The 24772-nt window shown below is 44.8% G+C and overlaps 2 protein-coding genes across 19 annotated transcripts in view; one reads left to right on the top strand and one right to left on the bottom strand.

Moving 5' to 3' along the window:
• Positions 1-18504, top strand: part of FANCD2 (FA complementation group D2) — a 73641-nt gene extending 55137 nt beyond the window's left edge. For 5 of the 16 annotated variants that reach the window (XM_055260483.2, XM_063630360.1, XM_055260481.2 and 2 more), the window contains 13 exons: positions 43-161; positions 3115-3225; positions 4431-4561; positions 5732-5825; positions 6110-6232; positions 7870-7963; positions 9218-9289; positions 10342-10380; positions 11349-11423; positions 12260-12334; positions 13383-13529; positions 15295-15390; positions 17761-18504. In XM_055260483.2, the coding sequence (XP_055116458.2) occupies positions 43-161; positions 3115-3225; positions 4431-4561; positions 5732-5825; positions 6110-6232; positions 7870-7963; positions 9218-9289; positions 10342-10380; positions 11349-11423; positions 12260-12334; positions 13383-13529; positions 15295-15390; positions 17761-17835 (1251 nt within the window). In that variant the 3' untranslated portion in view covers positions 17836-18504. Of the gene's footprint in view, positions 1-42; positions 162-3114; positions 3226-4430; positions 4562-5731; positions 5826-6109; positions 6233-7869; positions 7964-9217; positions 9290-10341; positions 10381-11348; positions 11424-12259; positions 12335-13382; positions 13530-15294; positions 15925-17760 lie in introns of those variants that run through there. The other 11 variants (XM_055260479.2, XM_063630355.1, XM_063630363.1 and 8 more) reach the window with 6 other exon arrangements.
• On the bottom strand, positions 17-24772 carry FANCD2OS (FANCD2 opposite strand). 3 transcript variants are annotated; one of them, XM_055260578.2, is made up of 4 exons: positions 24477-24740; positions 24036-24209; positions 20725-21309; positions 17-228 (listed from the first exon to the last, which is right to left on the bottom strand). In XM_055260578.2, the coding sequence occupies exons 2-3, from the start codon at positions 24070-24072 to the stop codon at positions 20768-20770; spliced, it is 579 nt and encodes a 192-aa protein (XP_055116553.1). In that variant the 5' UTR covers positions 24073-24209; positions 24477-24740; the 3' UTR covers positions 17-228; positions 20725-20767. The 3 variants fall into 3 exon arrangements, with proteins under 3 accessions (XP_055116553.1, XP_055116554.1, XP_055116552.1); XM_055260577.2 differs by lacking the exon at positions 17-228 and having other exon boundaries at positions 20747-21309; positions 24477-24741; XM_055260579.2 differs by lacking the exons at positions 17-228; positions 24036-24209 and having other exon boundaries at positions 20485-21309; positions 24477-24772.

The raw sequence follows: 24772 nt of genomic DNA, 5'->3' as shown, positions 1-24772 counted from the left end.
CAATTACTGAAGCAACTGTCCTAAAATCATTTTTATTTTTAGTGTTTAGCTGCTGAGAATCACAGTGTAGTTGATGGACCAGGAGTGAAAGTTCAGGAGTACCACATAATGTCTTCCTGCTATCAGAGGCTGCTGCAGATTTTTCATGGGCTTTTTGCTTGGTAAGTATGTGGGAAGTGTGGAGAGAAATGAGTATATACTTGCTTTTACTTGACAGTCACCAAGGCACTGAAATGTAGAAAAGAAAGAAAAGGTTCAAAAATCTTATGTGAATATGGTTCATTAATTTTGTGGGAGTGTTTTTGTCTGTATTATTTTGTTTGATCTTGTACCCTTTGAGTCCTTTGGAGCCACTATTGTTAACCCGTTTGACAGATTAGGTGACTTGCTGATGAGCTGATGTATAACAGATGTGGCCATCTGATCCTCAGTCCAGTTTCCTTTAGCGTGCTTCAATTCCAGATTGTTTGGTGACGAGCTGAACACTGTGAGCTGGGCTATTCCATGATACCTTCATGGAAACAGTGGGACTCGAGGGAACCCCAGAAGGGTACATGGCCTTTAGAGACATAAAGGAAGGAAGTGGAAGGTACAACATGGACAAAAGTAGAACTAAGGGAGGTGTGCCCCTTAAATACTTTTGTTCCTCAGGGATAGGCCTTGGGCTCTCTGTTCTCATTATACAAGATTTCTGGTCAATCCTACCCAAGCTTAAATTTAGCCAAAATTTATTTTTTGAGCTATAGGCATTTATATCCAACTGCCTACTCAACAACTCCTTAGATGTGTCATTGACATCTCACACTCCACATCCAAAATGGAACATGTCATCCCTAGCATGCTCCTTCAGCTTTGCCTGGCTTAGTAAATGGTACCACCAGTTGCCTGAACCAGAAACCAGGAGTTATTCTTTGTCCCTCCCTCTGCTCTCCACCGTCTTTTTCCCACATCTGATTGCCAAATCCTGTTGATTTTATTTTCTGTTATAATTAACATCTAGATAGCCATCTGTCCCTGTTTCTCCACTGCTTCCAGACTCCCATTATCTCTCAACCTGGACTGGGCTTGGTTCACACTTGGCCTCTCTCAGTCCATGCTTCACATGGCGGTAAGAGTGATCTTCCTAACGTAAACCCAATTTGATCCTATCCCAATTTTTATTTCTGATGGCTTTTAGATTTTTCTTGAGTTAAAACTCTCTTACCTAGCCTCTAGGTCTTCTTCTAGACTCCTGCTATTCCACTTATTATGTTATACTCTGCCTCCAGCCTCACTGAATTAATTTGAGCACCCTATATAGCTTTTACGTGGGAGGCTTTGCACATGTTCATTCTCCTGCCAGGACCCCCACTTTTCTTGATCCCCAGCTTTTTCTGACTCATCACATCTCTTGAGATCTGAGCTTAAGCATCCATCCTGCCTCTCTAACCCCCAGTTCTCTTCTAACACTCTGGTATCCGTTTGTGATAAAACTTAATCTCATTTTATTATAATTACTTGTTCATCAGTCTTTCCTGCTAGACTCTGAGCTCCATGAAGGCAGCTGTCTGTCATTTTTATATCCTCAGTACTTAAAAGCAGTGCCTGACAAAAAATTTGAACAATTTATCAAAGAGACTTAAAGATAGCAAATAAACATGTGAAAGGGGCCTGACATCGTGGCTTATGCCTGTAATCCCAACACTTTGGGAGGCCAAGGTGGGTGGATCACTTGAGCTCAGGAGTTCGAGACCAGCCTGGGAAGCATGGTAAAACCCTGTCTCTATAAAAAATACAAAAATTATCTGGGCATGGTGGCATGCATCTGTAGTCCCAGCTACTCAGGAGGCTGAGATGACAGGATGGCTTCTGCCTGTGAGGCAGAGGTTGCAGCGAGCCAAGATTGCAACACTGCACTCCAACCTGGGCAACAGAACCAGACCCTGTCTCAAAAAAAAAGAAAAATCTGGGCACCGTGGCCCAGCGAAGTTAACACAGAAAATAAACCATCTCTAAAAATTATAAAAACAACAATTAAAATAAATACATGAAAGGATGTTTATCACTTCTTAAGGGAATGCAAATTAAAAGCACAATGAGATAGCACAACACACTCACTAGCATAGCTACATTAAAAAGACTTAGCATGCCAAGTGTTGGTGAGAAGGTGGAGCAACTAGAGCTCTCACATGCTTCTAGGGGGACTTTATAATGGTACATCCATATTGGGAAATAGTTTGGTAGTTTCTTAAAAAGCTAGACATGCACCTACCATGTGACTCAGCCATTCTATCCTTAGGTATTTAATCAAGGGAAATGAAAGCATATGTCCACTGACCGGGCACAGTGGCTCACGCCTGTAATCCCAGCACTTTGGGAGGCTGAGGCGGGCGGATCACCAGGTCAGGAGATCGAGACCGTCCTGGCTAACACGGTGAAACCCCCGTCTCCACAAAAAATACAAAAAATTAGCCAGGCGTGGTGGCGGGCGCATGTAATCTCAGCTATTCAGGAGGCTGAGGCAGGAGAATCGCTTGAACCTGGGCGGCAGAGGTTACAGTGAGCCGAGATCGTGCCACTGCACTCCAGCCTAGGCGACAAGAGTGAGACTCTGTCTCTCACACACAAAAGCATGGGAAACAAGTTTAGAATATACTATGTAAAACCACAGGCTAAATTGCTAAAAATATTCCCGTACCAGACCCTGGTGGACATACGCTTTTTTTTTTTTTTGAGACAGAGTCTCGCTCTGTCGCCCAGGCTGGAGTGCAGTGGCGCGATCTCGGCTTACTGCAAGCTCCGCCTCCCGGGTTAAGGCCATTCTCCTGCCTCAGCCTCCTGAGTAGCTGGGACTACAGGCACCTGCAACCACGCCCAGCTAATTTTTGTATTTTTAGTAGAGATGGGGTTTCACCATGTTGGCCAAGATGGTCTCCATCTGTTGACCTCGTGATTCGCCCGCCTCAGCCTCCCAAAGCCCTAGGATTACAGTTGTGAGCCACCACGCCCGACCTCTCAATTCTTTTTTCAAACCGTTAAACTATTGATGGTACAAACTGGAGGCCAGGATCCTTAAATACTATCCAAGTAGTTTTCCAGAAACTAAGCTAACCCCTTTTACCTTGACTTCCTTAGGAGTGGATTTTCTCAACCTGAAAATCAGAATTTACTGTATTCAGCCCTCCACGTCCTTAGTAGCCGACTGAAACAGGGAGAACACAGCCAGCCTTTGGAGGAACTACTCAGGCGAGTCATACTACATAGCCAAGATTGTTGTCCCAAGAAACTCCTAGGAACAGGATTGGCAACTTTCTTTAAAATAACCTGGATGTCTTTCAGTAGTTGTAAAGGAAATTATTTTCAGCTACTCTCCTCATATATAAGCTTTCTCATCTATGTATTCTAATAAATCCTGAAGTATTAGAAACCTTGAATAATCATGCTAAATCTTCATGAATGCATCAGCCCATAAACTCAGCCTTTTCAAGTAATAATGATGAAAACATTGACCATCTGTAATCAACTCTTGATTATCCAGGGACCTACTGTCTCCCAGCAGGTTTGGGTAATTAGGCAGCAGCTCGTTATCACTGATAGCCTGTTTCTTTCCCCTTGTCTTGTAGGAAGACCTTATGTGGCTGAGGGGTAGGCAGTGGACAAGGGAGGTGACATGATCTCAGGGGCATGGCTTTCAGCCCCTCCCCCTTCAGTCAGAGTGACTTGGTCTTTCTCTCACTTCCCTTGATAACCTAGACCATCACTGGGTGAGCAGTCAGTGCTTATCATCCCTGTCTATAGGTCAGGACCTTCTTTCTTCTTCTTCTTTTTTTTTTTTTGAGAGTCTCACTTTGTCACCCAGGCTGGAGTGAGCTCACTGCAACCTCCACCTCCTGGGTTCAAGTGATTGTACTGCCTCAGCCTCCCAAGTAGCTGGGATTACAGGCACATGCTGCCACACCCAACCGATTTTTATATTTTTGTAGAGATGTTTTCGCCATGTGGCCAGGCTGGTCTCTAATTCCTGAGCTCAGGTGATCTGCCTGTCTCAGCCTAGCAAAGTGCTAGGATTACAGGCATGAGCCACCATGCCCGGCCTGTGAACCCAGATTTTAAAAATTATTTTCAGTATATTGCCTAAGGCTTTAAAGAGCAGATAATTTCTCTAGGGTTGTACATATTAGCGTGGTGCTTGGGTTTCTCAGCATACATGACCCCTTCAAGGCCAACATTCTATCCATGGGGCTGTCTTCTGCCCTGGCTTTTTCCATACAAAGGTATGGTTTTCTACCAAGATGCTTGAAGAGGGTTGCTACTAAAGCACCTGAAAATAAGGAGGATTCTGATTAGGCCATCAGACACTTAAAGGGACTTGGGCATGTCATGTGGATTTAAATATATTTGTAATACATAGGATACTATTGCATTTGTTTGTTTTTCTTGTCTCCTTACAGCCAGAGCTTCCATTACTTGCAGAATTTCCATCAAAGCATTCCCAGTTTCCAGTGTGCTCTTTATCTCATCAGACTTTTGATGGTTATTTTGGAGAAATCGACAGCTTCTACTCAGAACAAAGAAAAAATTGGTGATGGGCCCAGATCCTTTTTTTTTTTTTTAATGAATAGGACTAATGTCTCACACTTGTAAACTTGGGGCTTCCCAGGACATTTTTACATGTAAATCCCCACATAACCTTGGACAGGCCCTCTTGCTATACCAAGAAGGTCATTTTCCCAGAACAACCTGACCGATTTCTGCTAAAATTGCTTAGTCTGAGTTTGGTTAGACAAGCTGAGTAGATAGTTTTCTCTTTGGCTTAAGTTTAATCATGTTCTTCCTTTTCAAAAAAAAAAAAAATTATCTGAGATATTTGACAAAACGAGACATAAATCATGAGGTTAATAAAGTAGGAGATAAAGGAGAAATCAGGGTCAAGTGTAAAAGAAATACTAGCCTCTTCCCTGGCCTTTTTCTTTTTTTTTTTGAGACAGAGTCTCGCCCTGTTGCCCAGGCTGGAGTGCAATGGCACGATCTTGGCTCACTGCAATCCTCCACCTCCCAGGTTCAAGCAATTCTCCTGCCTCAGCCTTTCAAGTAGCTGGGATTACAGGCGCACACCACCATGCCCAGCCAATTTTTGTATTTTTAGTAGAGACGGGGTTTCACCATGTTGGTCAGGCTGGTCTCGAACTCCTGACCTCATGATCCACCTGCCTCAGCCTCCCAAAGTGCTGGGATTACAGACGTGAGCCACTGTGCCCAGCCCTGGCCTCTTTCTTAAACTGTCTTTTATTATAGCTCTTAGAATGCAGCTCATCCTAGTTGGCAGCACATCAGAAAGCAAGATAAAAATGCAAAACAAACCTTTATTTTTCCCTGTTGATTAAAAGGGGAAGGTTTGGTGGTGACCACTGCTATTGGCCAGCCCAGGAGGAACAAGATTGGTCTTCCCAGTGTCCAGCAGCATTCCTTTTCTCTGTGTGTCTGTATTTATGTTCATGTTTGCATGTTTGTGTGTTTCAGGATGGGGTTGAGGTGGGATGTTTTGAGCCTTAGATAAATGAGTTTATGTCTGGCAAAAGGGCCAGTGGATCAGGAACATGACAGCTTTTTGTAAGTTGCCTGTTAGACCGGGAACGTCTTAGTAAATCTAAACTAATGATCCTTTTGATCAATAATCATCCTCAAAAGCCTGAAAAGCAAGAATGAGGTCAAGTTCCCATATATAAGATTCCTTTGTCTTCTTTTCTAACAGCTTCCCTTGCCAGACAATTCCTCTGTCGGGTGTGGCCAAGTGGAGATAAAGAGAAGAGCAACATCTCTAATGACCAGCTCCATGCTTTGCTCTGGTGAGATGTGTGGTTTCTTCCAATGAGCCAAATAGCCTTTTTCTATTTTGCTACTGTTGTTTGTCAGAGACTGGACAAATGACCTTTTTAGTGGGAATTTGAAAACAATGAAGTAGTTAAAAATGAACACAATTTGGAACATGTGGATCTTAAGATCCTCTGGTTCTGTTTTATACTGTCAGCTAACTGCTTATTGTTAATTCAGATCATAGAGGAATTAGGGGAATCTGCAGTTGTATTCTACTTTGTTAATCAGTGGGTCAAATATTTGACTCTCAATGCAGTATCTACCTGGAGCACACAGACAGCATTCTGAAGGCCATAGAGGAGATTGCTGGTGTTGGTATCCCAGAACTGATCAACTCTCCTAAAGATGCATCTTCCTCCACATTCCCTACACTGACCAGGTAAGGGAGTTCTTTCCTCCAGTTTTTCTCTTAAGATAGAATCATCATCAGGCTGGGCACGGTGGCTCACGCCTGTAATCCCAGCACTTTGGGAGGCTGAGGCAGGAGGATCACCTTGAGGTCAGGAGTTTTGAGACCCACCTGGCCAACATAGTGAAACCCTGTCCCTACTAAAAATACAAAAATTAGCCGGGTGTGGTGGCACATGCCTGTAATCCCAGCTACTTAGGAGGCTGAGGTAGGAGAATTGCTTGAACCTGGGAGGCAGAGGTTGCAGTCAGCCGGGATTGTGCCTGGGCAGCAAGAGCGAAACTTCCATCTCAAAAAAAAAAAAAAAAAAGAATCATAATCACACTGTCCAACGTATATAGCTTCCACACAACTGCCTTGCTCCTTCTCATCTAATTCTGATATAGACAGTAGATATAATCATTCATTCAGTAAAGAGAGTCTGTTATGCATTCCTTTCAAGGGCTCTCAGCTAATACATTTGAGAGGACCTTGGTGGTTTTTGTTTTTTTTTGAGACGGAGTCTTGCTCTGTCGCCCAGGCTGGAGTGCAGTGGCGCAATCTCGGCTCACTGCAAGCTCCGCCTCCCGGGTTCACGCCATTCTCCTGCCTCAGCCTCTCGGAGTAGCTGGGACTACAGGCGCCCGCCACCACGCCCGGCTAATTTTTTTTTTTGTATTTTTAGTAGAGACGGGGTTTCACCGTGGTCTCGATCTCCTGACCTCGTGATCCGCCCGCCTCGGCCTCCCAAAGTGCTGGGATTACAAGCGTGAGCCACCGCGCCCGGCCTGACCTTGGTGGTTTTTGTTTTGTATTGTTTTGTTTTGTTTTTGAGAAAACTTGTCACCCAGGCTGGAGTGCAGTGGCACAATCTCAGCTCACTGCAACCTCCACCTCCTGGGTTCAAATGATTCTCCTACCCCAGCGTTTCAAGTAACTGGGATTACAGGCACCCACCACCACACCTGGCTAATTTTTGTATTTTTAGTAGAGATTGGGTTTCACCATGTTGGTTAGGCTAGTCTTGAACCCGACCTCAGGTGATCTGCCTGCCTTGGCCTCCCGAAGTGCTGGGATTACAGGCATGAGCCATTGTGCCCAGCTGAGATATTTCAGCCATCTTGAGAACAGGGTGCTCACATGTATGTCTCACTTAATGGGTGTGTGTCTCAGAATATCAATAGTTACCTTAACATTTGTAGTCTTTTCAGTTTATAAAGCACTTTCACTTTATCTCATTTGATTCTTTTGATAATTCTGTGAGGTTGGTATCATTGCCCCTATTTTACTGTTGAGGAAAATGAGAGCTAGGGAACTTCTCAAGCTTACACGTGCAATAAAATAAACATAGAACCAGGACTCAAACTCAGATCTTCTCACTGTTACTTCATTGCTTTTTCCATACTACCATAACACCTCCTTTCATAAAGTTAATTCCATTGTTTGATAGGCAATCTTCTTGGGCTTGTTACTGAGTCCTTTCCACTCCCCCATCCTCTTACTAAGGACCCTAGTAAAAGGACATTTAGAAAGGTAGGGAAGGAAGCTACTTTTGGTTCCTGGTTCTTCCCAGGTAGTTCTAAGCAGTGCATCATGGTGTGGGCACACATGCTTTTCCCATCTTCTAGGCACACTTTTGTTGTTTTCTTCCGTGTGATGATGGCTGAACTAGAGAAGACAGTGAAAAAAATTGAGCCTGGCACAGCAGCAGACTCGCAGCAGGTGAGTAAGATATAGAAGAAGTGGACTTTGGATTACTTGGAAGTTGCTGATTTTTTTTTTTTTTCCTGAGACAGAGTCTTGCTTCTTCTGTTGCCCAGACTGGAGTGCAGTGGCATGATCTCGGCTCACTGCAACCTCACCTCCTGGGTTCAAGCAATTCTCCTGCCTCAGACTTCTGAGTAGCTGGGACTACAGGCATGCGCCACCATGCCCGGCTAATTTTTGTATTTTTGTTAGAGACGGTGTTTCACTATGTTGGCCAGGCTGGTCTCAAACTCCTGACCTCATGATCCACCCACCTCGGCCTCCCAAAGTGCTGGGATTATAGACGTGCGCCACTGCGCCCGGTGGTAGTTGCTGATTCTTCTATTTCTTGGGTCCAAGTTTTCTCCTAAGCTTTTTTTTGTTTTTGTTTTGTTTTGAGTTTCTGAGATTCAGGATTTTTTTTCAAAGAGTTCCTAGTTTAATTTCCTTTCCCTCCAGTTAGAGGTGAGGAAAGGGCTGTCTTTTCCTTGGCCACTTCCCAGTTTGTCTCCTGCTAACTGGCATGAGGTAAGCCAGCCTGTTTGAGATACTGTGGATCTTGGCAGCCTGCTAACCAGAACGGAGCTAGACAAGTAAGAGAAAGGGCTAGCATAGGGAAGCAGAGAAGCTACAGCCAGTATATGTTTTTTCTTTTTTTTTTTTTTTTTCTTTTTGAGACAGGGTCTGAGTCTGACATCCAGGTTGGAGTGCAGTGGTGCAAACTTGGTTCACTGCAGCCTTTGCCTTCTGGGCTTAGATAATCCTTCCACCTCAGCCTCCCAAATAGCTGGGACCACAGGTGCACGCCACCATGCCTGGCTAATTTTTCTATTTTTAGTAGAGGCGGGGTTTTGTCGTGTTGCTCAGACTAGTCTTGAATTCATAGGCTCAAGCAATCCTCCTGCCTCAGCCTCCCAAAGTTCTGGGATTATAGACATGAACCACTGCACCTGGTCTGATGGCCAGTATATGTTGCAAAGGCTTTTACTTACTTGGAAATTGCTGAAGAGGAAACTTTTTAGAAAGTCTGACCCTATGAGGTGTTCTAATGTTACCACAACATGTGCAGGCCTCAGAACCATCTTGTGGATGCACTGGTTGCTACATCTAAGGATAATTGGCTTAAATATCTGTATAGCTATGTAATTCAAGAACCATATCTTAGTGGGAATACAGTAAGGGAAGTATTTGGCTGTGACTCAGAGGTGCCCATATATTTGGCTGCCCTAGATTCATGAAGAGAAACTCCTCTACTGGAACATGGCTGTTCGAGACTTCAGTATCCTCATCAACTTGATAAAGGTGAGTATGGAGGCTCCTTGACCCATCTCACCAAATAACTGCAGAAACCAAGTGTCCTGGCTTCCAAAATGGACTCTCCTTGCTCCTCTTCCCACTCTTCCTTGGGGCCTGCTCTCCCTGAGTCGTCTTCTTCCTTTGTCCCCCTACCCATCCTGGATAACCCCTTTTCTCACTAGGCATTCGTTTTTGTCTTTTCCTTCCTTCCTTCTACTTATGCCACAATACTATTTAATGACTCCTTCCATCTGTAATTCCCTCACTTTTTCACCTTGCCTTGGTTCCTCTATGATCTAAGCTCACATTCCCTCTTCTAACCCGGAATGCCCTCATTCTCCTTTAAACACACTGTGTTCTCACCCACTCCATCGTGGTTTTGCTCAGCTTGTTCCCCCAGCCTAGAATGTCCTTGTCTCTCCTTTCCACCTCTTTCATGTCTTTTTTTTTTTTTTTTTTTTTTTTTTTTTTTTTTTTTTTTTTTTTGAGGCAGGGTCTCACTCTGTTGTCCAGGCTGGAATGCAGTAGGGTGATCACAGCTCACTGCAGCCTCAACCTCCTAGACTCAAGAATCTTCCCATTTAAGCCTCTGGAGTATCTGGGACTACAGGAACATGCCACCACGCCCAGCTAATTTTTCTATTTTTTGTAGAAACAGGGTCTCATTCTGTTCCCCAGGCTGGCCTCGAACTCCTGGACTCAAGTGATCCACCAGCCTCAGCCTCCCAAAATGCCGGGATATCAGGCATGAGCCAGCATGCCCAGCCTCATCCAGTCTTTCTTAAGTCTTCAGATCAAGGTTTTGGACCTCTAATAATGCCATTTTCTCAACACTCCCAGTTGGAATCAGTTTATTTCTCTTTGCTCGTCTCTTCCTTTTCTTGAACTTCAGTTGTCAAAATTACTTTATTCTGCTTTGTGATATTAATTTAAATGTTGATATTCCTCCATTTTAGAATTCTCTACAGCACCAAGCTGTGCTTTGCGCAGTGGGAAAGAGGCTGGAGTGCTCAAAGGAGCAGATCTCAGCCTTGGTTTCTTGTCTTTCACCTCTCCAGGTATTTGACAGTCATCCTGTTCTGCATGTATGTTTGAAGGTGAGAGATTTACTGAGTCCTGTTTCATATTTATTCTTCCTGTGGATCACTCTAGAGAGGACCTCAGCTGAGATAAATTGCTCAATTTCTTGCCCACAAGCCAGAGTTTCCAGAATCTATGCCAGTTTAGGGAAGGCAATGGATACATTTTCCCACCCTAGTTGGATGATTGGAGAAGCCAGTTTTCCTATGAATTTGAAAACTTTTGGTAAGAATCTTAGTACTAGGAGGAATGGCTTCAGGGCAGTTGAGTTTAGGAGCAGTAGTTACCTTCCCTGCCATTCCTTACCAGGCAAAAGTGAGGAAGGAGGAGTAGATGATTCTTCTTTAAAGTCTATAGGTGGCCTTACAAATGTGGGATCTGATATCCTGATAATTGCCAAACTTCTCTTTTGTGGGAATAGCCTGTATTAGCCCTAGATTTGATGGGAAGTCCAGTCGGAATGTTATGGGGAGAATGCTACTTCCCCACTCCTCAAGTTTCCTTCCAAGTGGATGGTGCCCCATTCTTGTTATCTACTGGTCACTCTCCCTTTTTACTCCACCCTTGCGCAACGTGGGAGATGGGCGAGTTGGAGAGAGGAGTGATTTATCTGATTGGGAAATTCAGAAATTGGTCATATGCTTCCTCAGCTTTACCCAGTTTTTCCCTCTTGGGAGTAAGCTATCCTCTGAGCTCCCCTCTACTCCTCTATGCTCTCACTCCTAAGCTGAGCAAGTTCCCTGTCCATCGACTGTATCTGTGGTAGGTAAGTAAGTCTGCCTAATTCTGGGGCTTAGTTAACAGGCCTATTTGATTTTTGTATTAAGTTACATTCTCCAAATAAACCTTTTGGACCCTTCCCAATTTGTTTTCTATATATATAAATAAGAAAATAAAACCCTTGGGCTGGATGAGGCTATTCTGCCTCAGGGGTCTTTCAGTGAGATACCTCAGCTAGAGATAACAGTGTGTCTCTCTTCTTCAGTACGGACGTCTCTTTGTGGAAGCATTTCTGAAGCAATGTATGCCGCTCCTAGACTTCAGTTTTAGAAAACACCGGGTAAGAGCTAAGAGCAGAGAACAAAGATATGCACTGAAGAGTTGCTCAGAAGATATGTCCGTGGTGACTCCTGGGTGGGGCTGGGAGTGTTCTACCTGGGCTCCTCTGGTCCACTTCAGCTATAGCCAGAGATCCCCAAATCGGACTGAATATTCCAAAGTAGGCTGAACTCCTCAGACCCACTCTGGATCAAACCCACCTTTCTACTTCTTCTCCAGATCTGACAGTGGTCTTCCTTTTAGCCTGATTTTATTGTGCTACTGCACTCTCAGGTCCTCATATATCAGTGTGTCATTTGCTTATTCCTTTATGCTTCTGTAGGTATACTCTCAGAAATGATTTAAAAAAAAAAAAAGCTCATTTGTGTCATAAAACCCTTTGCTGTGGTAATGAACAGTCTTGACAGTTTTTTAGCCAGTGGCATCCAGGGCTAGAGTGATGAAGTAAGGATTGAATCACATTATTTCCTGTACATATTTAGCAAGTTGAACAAAACACTCACCATATTTGGTTGGTCCCTCACAGCCCTGAAAGAGAAAGGGAAGGTGGTATTTTATCCTAATGTTGCAGATGGGAAAACTGAGACATGGTAACCTATGTAAAACTAAAATGCAGGTCTTATAACTCTCAGATTTATACAAGGGACAGAAATGGGAGAGTTGAGAATAAGAGGTAGCCGCTATTCCTCCTATTTGAGAGGCAGATTAAGATGATTATCAGCATAGGCTGGAACCTGCAGAGTTTATCCTCTTTGGAGCTTTTGATTGCAAGGGTATCTTGAATCTAAAATGAAATCAGGACATTTCATAGAGCATTTATAAACTTATCGGTTATAGGAAGATGTTCTGAGCTTACTGGAAACCTTCCAGTTGGACACAAGGCTGCTTCATCACCTGTGTGGGCATTCCAAGGTAAGAAGGGGGAGCAGGTTCTATCAGCAGCCTGCCTGTTGGCTTAATCTGCTGTTGCTATTGAGGGATCCACGGGCTACCGTCCTTCTTCCTTTATGTCTGGGACTGTGTCTGTCCAAAGGCAGTTTATTCAGAGCAAATCCTTAGTTGCTCCTTGAGATTGGGCAGTCCTCTAGAGGGGAATCTCTGCATCTGAAATTTGATTCAAACTCCAAAGCTCTTTTTCCTCTAGAAACTTCTTGGGTGACAGAAATAGAATGCTGATATATGTTTACTTCTGCAGAGTCCTCTAGGTGACAGGACTGTGATGTAAGTGATGATCCTGCAGGAGACAGGAGGTGGCTCTAAAGCAGCCATCTGTAGAGGCTTTCATCTGTGCCACTTATTTTCAAGGAGCGCATCTATGTCTTATGAGAACATCTTAGCATTAAAGGATTTTTCCACTTGAAGCCTTCTTATAGTTAATGAGGTATTGTCACGTTTTGTCTGAATGAACACAGGACCCTAGAGTTCTGCAGTCACTGGCAAACCAAATGATTCTTGAGTCCAGTTTCTATTACTTACTTCCTCCTCTGGTTCTAAATTTATAAGGTCCTGAACAGTGATTTTTTTTTTTTTTTTCGAGACAGAGTCCCGCTTTGTAGCCCAGGCTGGAGTGCAGTGGCACAGTCTCTGCTCACTGCAAGTTCCGCCTCCCGGCTGAACAGTGAATGTTTAAGGAATTCTCTTAGCTAAACAGGGCTACTCTATTGTTTAATATCAGTAAAATATATATTCAAGAATATTTTAGGTAAATTCATTGATGATCGGCCTGTAAGGGGTTATGAAGAGGAACTAGAGGTGTTGGTGGTATGTCTTCTAGGCTTTGAATTCTTTAGCTCCCATTCTCTTTGGATTACTCTGCCAAACTATTCCTGTTTGATGGAACGTACCGTTGGCCCATATTGGCAGGGCTTGTGTTCTTATTCAGTATTCAAAGGTTTCTATAAGAAATGTGCAGGCATGATGATGAACTCACAAAAGATGGATGTTATTTGTTTCCGTTCAGATTCACCAGGACACGAGACTCACCCAACATGTGCCTCTGCTCAAAAAGACCCTGGAACTGTTAGTTTGCAGAGTCAAAGCTATGCTCACCCTCAACAATTGTAGAGAGGCTTTCTGGCTGGGCAATCTAAAAAACCGGGACTTGCAGGTAAGCCTTGGATCCTGCTAGTGATAATCCCCCACTCTTACTCTCTGTGACAGCATCAGATGGCACGTAAGGAAGGTCACCTAAGCCCTTGTCTCTCAGTAAGGCTACTTTTCTCTTAAGTCTGTGACTGTTTAACTCTTAAAGTTATGGTACATTGCTCATGGGCCCTGGTCACAGGCTGCACCCCTCATCTTAGGCAGCAAGGCACCAAAACATGCCTCAGACATAAAGGAGTCAGACCAGTACAAACCCCTCTCCACAGCCAGAGGGGCTCCTTTAAGCCCCACTGAGGGTAGATTCATAATAACATTTTCGTATAGGGACAAACATTTCTTTTGTTATTTTTTTCCCCTAAGCCAATCTTTCTTATTCGGGAAATTACAAATTAATCTCTAATTTTAACTAATGAGCATTTATAAGGTTTTTTAGTTGTCTGATTAGCTGAAATCTTGTGTTGTTTATAATACTACTTTGGAGTTACAACATTTTTCAGATAGGGTAGTATAAGCCCTTTTCTTTCATGCTTACAATATCTGAGTCTTATAGTCAGTTATATATGAAATATATAAAATAGCACCACAGAGAATTAGCTTCCTTTCTTCACATCAACCTTATGAGGCAGATACTATTGTTTCCGCATAAAAATTGAAGCTCAGAGGCTGGGCGCGGTAGCTCACGCTTGTAATCTCAGCACTTTGGGAGGCCGAGGCGGGCGGATCATGAGGTCAGGAGATCGAGACCACGATGAAACCCCGTCTCTACTAAAAATACAAAAAATTAGCCGGGCGTAGTGGCGGGCGCCTGTAGTCCCAGCTACTCGGAGAGGCTGAGGCAGGAGAATGGCGTGAACCCGGGAGGCGGAGCTTGCAGTGAGCCGAGATTGCGCCACTGCACTCCAGCCTGGGTGACAGGGCGAGACTCCGTCTCAAAAAAAAATTGAAGCTCAGAGAAGTTTTTTTTTTTTTTTTTTTTTTTGAGACAGAGTCTCACTCTGTCACCCAGGCTGGAGTGCAGTGGCGCGATCTCTGCTCACTGCAAGCTCCGCCTCCCGGGTTCACGCCATTCTCCTGCCTCAGCCTCTCCGAGTAGCTGGGACTACAGGCGCCCACCACCACGCCCGGCTAATTTTTTTTGTATTTTTTAGTAGAGACAGGGTTTCACCGTGTTAGCCAGGATGGTCTTGATCTCCTGACCTCGTGATCCGCCCGCCTCGGCCTCCCAAAGTGCTGGGATTACAAGCGTGAGCCACCGCGCCCGGCCTGAAGCTCAGAGAAGTTAAGTAATTTACCTAATGTCATTCAACAGTAAGTGAGTGGAGCCAGGGTTTGAGTCCAAACAGTCCCAAATCCAGAGTTGATGTTCTTAAACCACCTCACTGTACTGTCCTTTAGCCTCTGCATGGCCATTCGTGGTGGGTATGATGGTGCTTATATACCTTAAGGTATTTGGGAAATTTTAGAACCATGTTCAGCATCAACTTAGAGTCACCAATACAATCTAGCCTTTTAAAATGTAGTGTGATACTAGCATACTAAGATGAACCTTTCGTTACATTACTTATTGTATCAGAGCCACAGACATCTCAGAAACCTGGAGTTGAGTATCCCTCCTCTAGATGCTGAATCACAAGTTGGTATCCATGTTTGACTGTGTTTTGAATGGCTAAAATATCTTCCTTTGTATTGCCTGTAAACTCAACCTTCTCCCCTATTACCCTAAAGGTGATCATTATAACCCACCATTTTCTTGGTCCATTCACATTTAGGGTGAAGAGATTAAGTCCCAAAATTCCCAGGAGAGCACAGCAGATGAGAGTGAGGATGACATGTCATCCCAGGCCTCCAAGAGCAAAGCCACTGAGGTATCTCTGGAAAAGGCACCAGAGTCTGTCACTGATGGTTGCATTTTGTTAATTGTTCTAAGTTGGTGGAGCAGAACTTTGCCTACTTACATTTATTGTCAAATGCTTCTATGCCCATTTCCATTCCCTCCATAACAGCTTCTGTGCTTATATAATTTTGTGGGACCCAGAAAAAACAACCACACGATCTTAGAATCGCTCCTGAGTATCTTGAGTTGTGGCATTTGTTATAGAGTTGACAATTCTCTGCATTATAGCCTCTCATTTTCCATGAATTCATATCTGAAACCATTTTATAAGGGAGAAGTCATCGAAGTATTTTCTGAGTGTTGAGAAGAATGAGTTAAACCATTTAAACACATTTGAAACATACAAAAATAGAAATGTGAGAGCATTTGGTGAAAGCCAAAGCACAGAGTCAGAAGCTGCCACCTTAGAGAACTGAAATAAAAATAGAAGTTCTTACGCTTTTTTGTGGTACAGATGCTTTTGACAATTTAAAGAAAGCTAAATAAAAATGTATACATGGCTGGCGCAGTGGCTCATGCTTGTAATCCTAGCACTTTGTGAGGCCAAGGTAGGAGGATTGCTTGAGCCCGGGAGCTCAAGGCCAAGCTGCGCAACATAACAAGACCCTATCTCCACAAAAAAATGAAAAATAAACCTGGGTGTGGTGGCTCACACCTGTAATCTCAGCACTTTGGGAGGCTGATGTGGGCAGATCACAAGGTCAGGAGTTCAAGACCAGCCTGGCCAACACAGTGAAACCCCATCTCTACTAAAAATACAAAAATTAGTTGGGCGTGGTGGCACGTGCTTGTAGTCTCAGCTACTTGGGAGGCTGAGGCAGGAGAATCACTTGAACCCGGGAGGTGGAGGTTGTGGTGAGCCGAGATCACGCTACTGCACTCCAGCCTGGGCAACAGAGCGAGACTCCGTCTCGGGAAAAAAAAAAAAAGTACATTTATAAAATTTTGTCACAATTCAGGTAGGTTATAGACACCAAAAAGCTCAAATTTAAGAACCCCAGCTGTGGGGCCTCTGTCTGTAATGCAATTTGAGTCTGATCCAGAAAGATCATTTAGTATGAAAAGTCTGGCCTGGTGGGGTGGCTCACACCTGTAATCGTAGCACTTTTGTGAGGCTGAGGTGGGAGGACCGCTTAAGCCCAGAATTTCAAGACCAGCCTGAGACCCCATCTCTACAGAAAAAATTTTTTGAGCTAGCCAGGCATAGTGACGCATGCCTGTGGTCCCTGCTACTCAGGAAGCTGAGGTGGGAGGGTTGCTCAAGCCCAAGAGGTGTAGGCTGCAGTGAGCCATCATCACACTCCAGCCTGGATGACAGAGTGAGACCCTGTCTCAAAATAAAAAAGTTATTTTATTTACATGGTCCCCAGTTATATTTGTATAATATACCCCTTCTACTTTTTTCTCAGAGAATTTGAGACAGACAATATCCTATTAGTTTGGTACTTTCCCCTAAGCAGATCTCTCATACTAGTATTGTAAGCCAGACAGAACAGAATTTTATACTGGATTCCTGTTGAGATACACCAGCACAGCACTTCTTTTTTTTGAGACGGAGTCTCTCTCTGTCTCCCAGGCTAGCGTGCAGTGGTGCAGTCTCGGCTCACTGCAATCTGTCTCCTGGGTTCAAGCAATTCTGCCTCAGCCCTCCAAGTAGCTGGGATTACAGGTGCCCACCACCATGCCCGGCTAGTTTTTGTATATTTAGTAGAGACAGGGTTTCACCATGTTGGCCAGGCTGGTCTCGAACTCCTGACCTCAGGTGATCTACCCGCCTCAGCCTTCCTAAGTGTTGGGATTACAGGCGTGAGCCACCGTGCACTGCCATACCACCACTTGTAATAAATATTTCATTCTATATCGAATGCCCTCTTTGTTCCTATGTCATATACATGCAGTAGAGCGGGAGGACCATGGCTTGTTTAAAATTATGCAAATTGGGCCGGGCGCAATGGCTCACGCCTGTAATCCCAGCACTTTGGGAGGCTGAGGCAGGCAGATCACCTGAGGTCAGGAGTTTGAGACCAGCCTAGCCAATGTGGCGTAGCCCTGTCTCTACCAAAATACAAAAATTAGCTGGGCGTGGTGGCGCATGCCTGTAATCCCGGCTACTTGGGAGGCTGAGGCAGGGGAATCGCTTGAACCCAGGAGGCAGAGGTTGCAGTGAACTGAGATCACACCACTGCATTCCAGCCTGGTGACAGAGCAAGATCCTTTAAAAAAAAAAAAAAAAAAAAGTTTTAACAGTGATAATAATAGAGTTGTGAATCCTCTAGGAGCTGTATTCCAGAGGTCACCCAGAGCAGTAACCTAAAATATTTATTTATTCTTTGCCCCTTAGGATGGTGAAGAAGACGAAGTAAGTGCTGGAGAAAAGGAGCAAGATAGTGATGAGAGTTATGATGACTCTGATTAGACCCCAGATAAATTGTTGCCCGTTTCTGTGTCTCTGCCAGCCTGTGATCATTTTGTGTTAGAGTTTGAAATCCGCTGTTTGCCTTTCTTACTGGAAGGATCCTTTTTTGTTCCTCTTTTTTTTTTTTTTTTTTTTTTTAAAAGACAGGGTCTCGCTGTGTCTCCCAAGCTGGAGTGCAGTGCTGCAATCTCGGCTCACTGCAACCTCCGCCTCCTAGGTTCAAGCGATTCTCCTGCCTCAGCCTCCTGAGTTGCTGGGACTACAGGCACACGCCAGCATGCCCAGCTAATTTTTGTATTTTTAGTAGATACGGGGTTTCACCATGTCGGCCAGATGGTCTCGATCTCCTGAACTCATGATCCACCTGCCTCAGCCTCCCAAAGTGCTGGGATTACAGGCATGAGCCACCGCACCCAGCCATATTTTGTTCTTAAAGTGGGGGCTTTATTAACTTGTGGACATCATGGATTGTCTAACATCATCACAGTCCCTGGCTCAGGATTCTAATGTAGCATTATTTATTGGTTTGGATAAACCCAGCTGTGCTACACTGCAGAGTAAAATCTCTGAGTCATGATTCTGGACTTTGGGAGCTAGTTTTGAAACTCTGATTTATTGTAGAACTTAGGCTTGTACCAATTTTACAAATAAATTCTAAGTTCTGCCTCAGTTGCCTCATTTATCTTTCTGGATTTGCTTCATTATTCAAGGATTAGGTGGAATCGAATTGAGATTTGTGCAGAGAAATTATGGAGACTGGTGCTAACATAGTTCTGCTGATTAAAATCATGTCTTCTATTGTAAGAACCAACTTCATTTGAGATGAGATATATCTGATCTTTCTAGAGGATTGACTTGATCTTAATCTTCTTTCCTTTTTTTTTTTTGAGACGGAGTCTCACTCTGTTGCTCAGGCTGGAGTGCAGTGGCACCATCTCAGCTCACTACAACCTCCACCTCCCAGGTTCAAGCGATTCTCCTGTCTCAGCCTCCTGTGTAGGTGGGATTACAGGCACATGCCACCATGCCTGGCTAATCTTTGTATTTTTTAGTAGAGACAGGGTTTCACCATATTGACCAGGCTGGTCTTGAACTCCTGACCTCGTGATCTACCCGCCTTGGCCTCCCGAAGTGGTGCGGTTACAGGCATGAGCCACCATGCCCGGCCAACTTGAACTTCTTGTCAGTGCCCAAAGAAAGTCAAAAGGAATGTTTTGGCTGCTTTAAAAATTTATTTGATTGGTGTGATAGTATAGGACCAAAAAAAAGCTGGGCACGGTGGCTCACGCCTGTAATCCCAGCACTTTGGGAGGCTGAGGTGGGTGGATCACGAGGTCAGGAGATCGAGACCATCCTGGCTAACACAGTGAAACCCCGTCTCTACTAAAAAATACAAAAAATTAGCTGGGCGTGGTGGTGGGCTCCTGTAGTCCCAGCTACTCGGGAGGCTGAGGCAGGAGAATGGTGTGAACCCAGGAGGTGGAGCTTGCAGTGAGCCGAGATCGTGCCACTGCACTCCAGCCTGGGCAACAGAGTGAGACCCCGTCTCAAAAAAAAAAAAAAGACCAAAATAAAATTAAAAAGCAGCATCAAACTCATGTTAACTTTGTCATAATGTTTATTTCCATTTTCTGAGTTATACCTAACCTAGTTATAAGAACACTACAAAGGCCAGGTATGGTGGTTCACCGCTGTAATCCCAACACTTTGGGAGGCCGAGGCCAGGGCATTGCTTGAGTCCAGGAGTTTGAGACCAGCTTGGGCAATGTGGCGAAACTCCATCTCTACTAAAAAAAAAAATACAAAAATTAATGGCTGGGCGCAGTGGCTCATGCCTGTAATCCCAGCACTTTGGGAGGCTGAGGCAGGTAGATCACCTGAGGTCGGGAGTTCGAGACCAGCCTGACCAGCCTGGAGAAACCCTATCTGTACTAAAAATACAAAATTAGCTGGGCGTGGTGGCACATGCCTGTAATCCCAGCTACTAGGGAGGCTGAGGCAGAAGAATTGCTTGAACCTGGGAGGCAGAGGTTGCGGTGAGCCGAGATGGCGCCACTGCACTCCACCCTGGGCAACAGGAGCAAAACTCCTTCTCAAAAAAAAAATAATAATATAAAAATTAGCCAGATATGGTGGCCCGCACCTGTAGTCCCAGCTACTCAGGAGGCTGAGGCGAGAGGATCACTTGAGCCTGGGAGTTTGAGGCTGCAGTGAGCCAAGACCATGCTACTGTAGTCCAGCCGTGATGACAGAATGAAACCCTGTCTCCAAAAAACAAAAAAATGCTACAAAATTACATTAGGAGTACATTTCAGCTAAAATGGAGACTCATGAGTTCCATGTAGCCTACGACAAAGCCTAGCTTCAGTGCTGCTACCAAGATCTTTCTTGCCAGGCTGTAAGTATTGTTTAATATCAGTATTTCTACCCACTTTTGTACACTCCAGTGGTATTAGGGTGTGGTTAGTTAGGGTTTTTTTCTTATTTTCATTGTTTTGGTCAGGGGAGGTTTTAAACTAATCCTTGACCTATATATAGATTTTTGACATCCCCTGGTACATAGAAATCCATACGTCTTTCTCCTCTACACCCCTTTTCCCCTCAATTCATTGTGGTCTTAGGTATTTATGTGAGTTCACACTAGGCTCATTGGTTTATATCATTTGTTTAATGGTTATCACATGTACATGTCAATGCTAGTTTGACTCTAAATGGTTCAACCTTACAATGGGAATGTTCTTCCTTGTTCTCTATCATTGGTCCTTTTTTGGAGGGGAAGGGATGAAAGGGGCTCCTGAATCATCACTGCTTGAAACAAAAGCAAGATGCCTGGGACAATGTCACAGTTTCATTTACATGGACAGGTTTCTGTAAGCTTCGGGTACATACCAAAGGGCATGGTGTGAAGAAATGGGGATCAAATGAGGACCCTTTACTTGGAGTGCTGCAAGGCAAAGGTGCACTTTTTGTAAGTTGCATACAGCAAGAGGATAGAGCGCAGCATCTGTTTGCACATAGTCACTGTCATCTGAATCTGAGGCTCCTTCAGTCCAATGGGCCACTGGTGCTCCCTGCTAATGATTTTGCAAAAGGCTGACTTGTCTGAAACTCTGAAAGTCCCGGTCCACTTTGGTGGCTGAGCTGTGATAACCCTGCCAAAGACAGAATCTACTCCACTGAGGCGGATGGGCTGGGGCTTCCTGACCAGTCCTTTGTTGTTCATCGTTCGCAACTCTGATGTGTGGCAGGGTAACTTGGGACTCACTCCAGATTCCAGGAATGGGCTGTCTAGGACTAGGGTGACCTCTTGAAAGCACAGCTGCACTTCAAGGTCGGACGGTGTGTGTGGGAAGTAGGGGGAGGCCCTGAATGGGTGCTTGGAGGAAGGTGTAGGTGTCGTGTGGCGCAGCCATTGGAAACTCTCATCCAGTGGGGTCCATGGTGACCAGAGCTGGTATCCTGCCATTGACAGTCCTAAAGGAGGGAAATCAGAGCATGGAATTTCCCTGACATGCTTTTCATGAGAATATGGCCTTTCAAATTCCCATCTCTGTCTCACTATTGACATAAACTTGTTCTATAGTTCCCATGAATAGATTCCAACAGGTGTTAGGATATTAGTAATTCTTTTATTTTTTCTTTTTTGAGACAAGAGTCTCACTCTGTCACTCAGGCTGGAGTGCAGTGGAGTGATCTTGGCTCACTATTTTTTTTGTAGTGACAGAGTTTTGCCATGTTGGCCAGGCTGGTCTCCAACTCCTGACCTCAGGTGATCCACCCACCTCGGCCTCCCAAAGTGCTGGGATTACAGGTGTGACCCACTTTGCCCAGCCTAGGTATTAGTAATTCTAATACAGGGAAGTAGGGAATGATTACAAGTATTGATCTGGCAACTGCTATGTGTACTAAAACTTTATATTAAACTTTTTCACAAGACTTTGGAAGTAGGTCTTAACCCATTTTATAGATGAGGAAATGGATTTGTCTGAAATGAATATAGGTCCACTGTTAGGACCTATGCTGTGTTGTTAGCTGCTAATGACAGAATCTATATCTTCTGAGGTGACAGAAGCTTCTGGGACTTCATGATGAGACCTTATTACTTGAGATTAGAAGAAGCTCAGAAAAGTCCTGTCTTAAAAATATTTGTGGCTGGACACAGTGGCTCATGCCTATAATCCCAGCACTTTGGGAGGCTGAGGTGGGCGGATCACTTGAGGTCAGAGTTCCAGACCAGCCTGGCCAACATGGTGAAACCCTGTCTCTACTAAAAATACAAAAATTAGCTGGGCATGGGGGTGTATGCCTGTAGTCCCAGGTACGTGGGGAGGCTGAGGTGTGAGAATTGCTTTAACCCAGGAGGCGGAGGTTGCAGTGAGTCAAGATCGCACCACTGCACTCCAGCCTGGGCGAAAGAGCAAGACTCCATCTAAAAAAAAAAATATTGTGAGGTTTGCGATGTATGAACCCTGTAGTAGCAGCTTCAGCATCATTTGGTAACTTGTAGAAATGCACATTTTTGGGCCCCACCTCAGACCAACAAGAACAAACTCCATGTGGGACCCAGCAATCTGCATTTATACAAGCCCCCTTGCATTGTCTATTTTGAGAATTTCTTATGCTATTCCTTTCAAACAACTCTAGCTTTCACTATTCATTACTGAGATCATCTCCTGGCCCCAAAGGCCTCTGCATTTTCTAGCACAAGGGAGCAACTTGCAGACCCCTGGGTTATTTATATACCACCTCAGAGGAGCTGCACCAGGCTGGGAGGAGAAAACATTTCCAAAGTCCAGTCAAAAAATTGTTAAAGATTTTTGTTTTTCTAGGTGTGGGTATGTTTTTAAATTTGTTTTTCTGGGCCGGGCGCGGTGGCTCACGCCTGTAATCCCAGCACTTTGGGAGGCCGAGGTGGGCGGATCACAAGGTTAGGAGATCGAGACCATCCTGGCTAATGTGGTGAAACCCTGTCTCTACTAAAAATACAAAAAATTAGCCAGGTGTGGTGGCAGGCGCTTGTAGTCCCAGCTACTCGGGAGGCTGAGGCAGGAGAATGGCATGAACCTGGGAGGCAGAGCTTGCAGTGAGCTGAGATTGCACCACTGCATTCCAGCCTGGGCGACAGAGCAAGACTCTGTCTCAAAAAAATAAATAAATAAATAAATTTGTTTTTCTGACTTGTTTGTTTTCCATCTATGGAAGACCTACTGGTTCCATAAGACCTTAATTTTCTTTTTCCTTTGAAGATTAAAAAGGGCTGTGAGGATATTGCTAACTCAAAATTCATGCAAGTAAAATTAGAATTTTCCATCATTCTCCTTCAACATTGCCAGTATATAAGAAGTTTTACTAAATTCAGAAACTAATTTTTTTTAGCACGTACCTATTTTGTTAGTGGGCATAGTATGTCCCTTTTGTTTCTAGCCAAGTGTATTTCTCCGCCCCTTCGTCTCCCACAGAAGATAGCAGCAGATCTCATCCTATCCAGTAATTGCCCCAGAAATACTGTGAAAATTTTGACACCTTCACTGCCATTTGTGAGATAGAAAAGTTCATTTTAAAAAAAGAACTGTTGGCCAGGCACGGTGGCTCACACCTGTAATCCCAGCACTTTGGGAGGCCAAGGTGGGCGGATCACAAGGTCAGGAGATCAAGAACATCCTGGCTAACGTAGTGAAACCCTGTCTCTACTGAAAATATAAAAAAATTAGCTGGGCGTGGTGGCAGGCGCCTGTAGACCCAGCTATGGGAGGCTGAGGCAGGAGAATGGCGTGAACCCGGGAGGCGGAGCTTGCAGTGAGCCAAGATCGCGCCACTGCACTCCAGCCTGGGCGACAGAGCTAGACTCTGTCTCAAAAAAAAAAAAAAAAAAAGAAAGAAAAGGATCCTGGGATTAAATACTTTTTTAAATCCCATATTATGGGATTAAAAATATGCTTGGCAGCATTCATACCCTCCGCCCACTTTGCCATGGTGGTGTACCACAGTAGTCCCTGTCTTGGATATGTGCTCTGAAGGTCAAGATATCAAGCACCAGAAGCCTTTCACAGGGTGTTTGGAATAAATAACTGTCCCTTGGGTGTCCCTTTCTCATTCTAAGGCAGCCCAGATATTTGAACACTTAGTACTTTGCAAAGAGCCTACATAGATCATGAGAAACATACTAGTTGGAGAAAATCAACAAATCCCCCTATACTAACCATTGTCCGGGCCCCCTGGATCCTTTTCTTGCCGCATCTTCTAAGAGGAAATAGAGGTAGAAGTAAAAACCTTTGTCAAATGTCCAGCCTAGGTCGCGGCGCGGTGGCTCAGGCCTGCAATCGCAGCACCTTGGGAGGACAAGGTGGGCCGATCACTTGAGGTCAGGAGTCAGCCTAAATATTCGGAAGAACCAACATGGGACGAGAGGGCTTCTAAACCTAGGGCCCTGCACCACTTCGCACAAAGTTTAAAGATGGTTCACCCCATCCCCACCGCCCAGAAGTCACTGTCAACCACTCTAGAAGGGCTTGAACCTACAAAGTCTGCTCAAGCTGCTCAATAGCTCCCAGATATGGAACACCTGATTCTCCTGGCCAAAAAGGAAATCCCCTTCACACCCTACTTCCATTCCAAGGAACCCCATCTCTGGATTTCCCCACCTGGGAAACAGGGCGTTAGCGCCAAAGTGCAGCTGAGGTCCTGAACTGTAAACGAGGGTCTGGAGCTGCCGAGGGTCTGGAGCTGCCGAAGAGTGCGAGAGGCTCCCACTCCCCGCCGGGAAGAAGGGGCGTGGGCCTCCTGGGTCCCTATCTGGGGGCGGGGACCAGAAGGTTCTGGCTGAGGCGGACGATGCGGTGGGAACCCGGGCCCAGTCCCACCATCAGGGCCCGGGGTTCACCCGCTGAACTCTGAGGGTCGCACGCTCCAAAGTGGCGGCCGCTGTTCGTGGAGCCTG

Source organism: Symphalangus syndactylus, chromosome 21, assembly GCF_028878055.3.
Source record: "Symphalangus syndactylus isolate Jambi chromosome 21, NHGRI_mSymSyn1-v2.1_pri, whole genome shotgun sequence".
Classification (NCBI taxonomy): domain Eukaryota; kingdom Metazoa; phylum Chordata; class Mammalia; order Primates; family Hylobatidae; genus Symphalangus; species Symphalangus syndactylus.
This window is presented reverse-complemented; position numbering and strand designations above follow the sequence as displayed.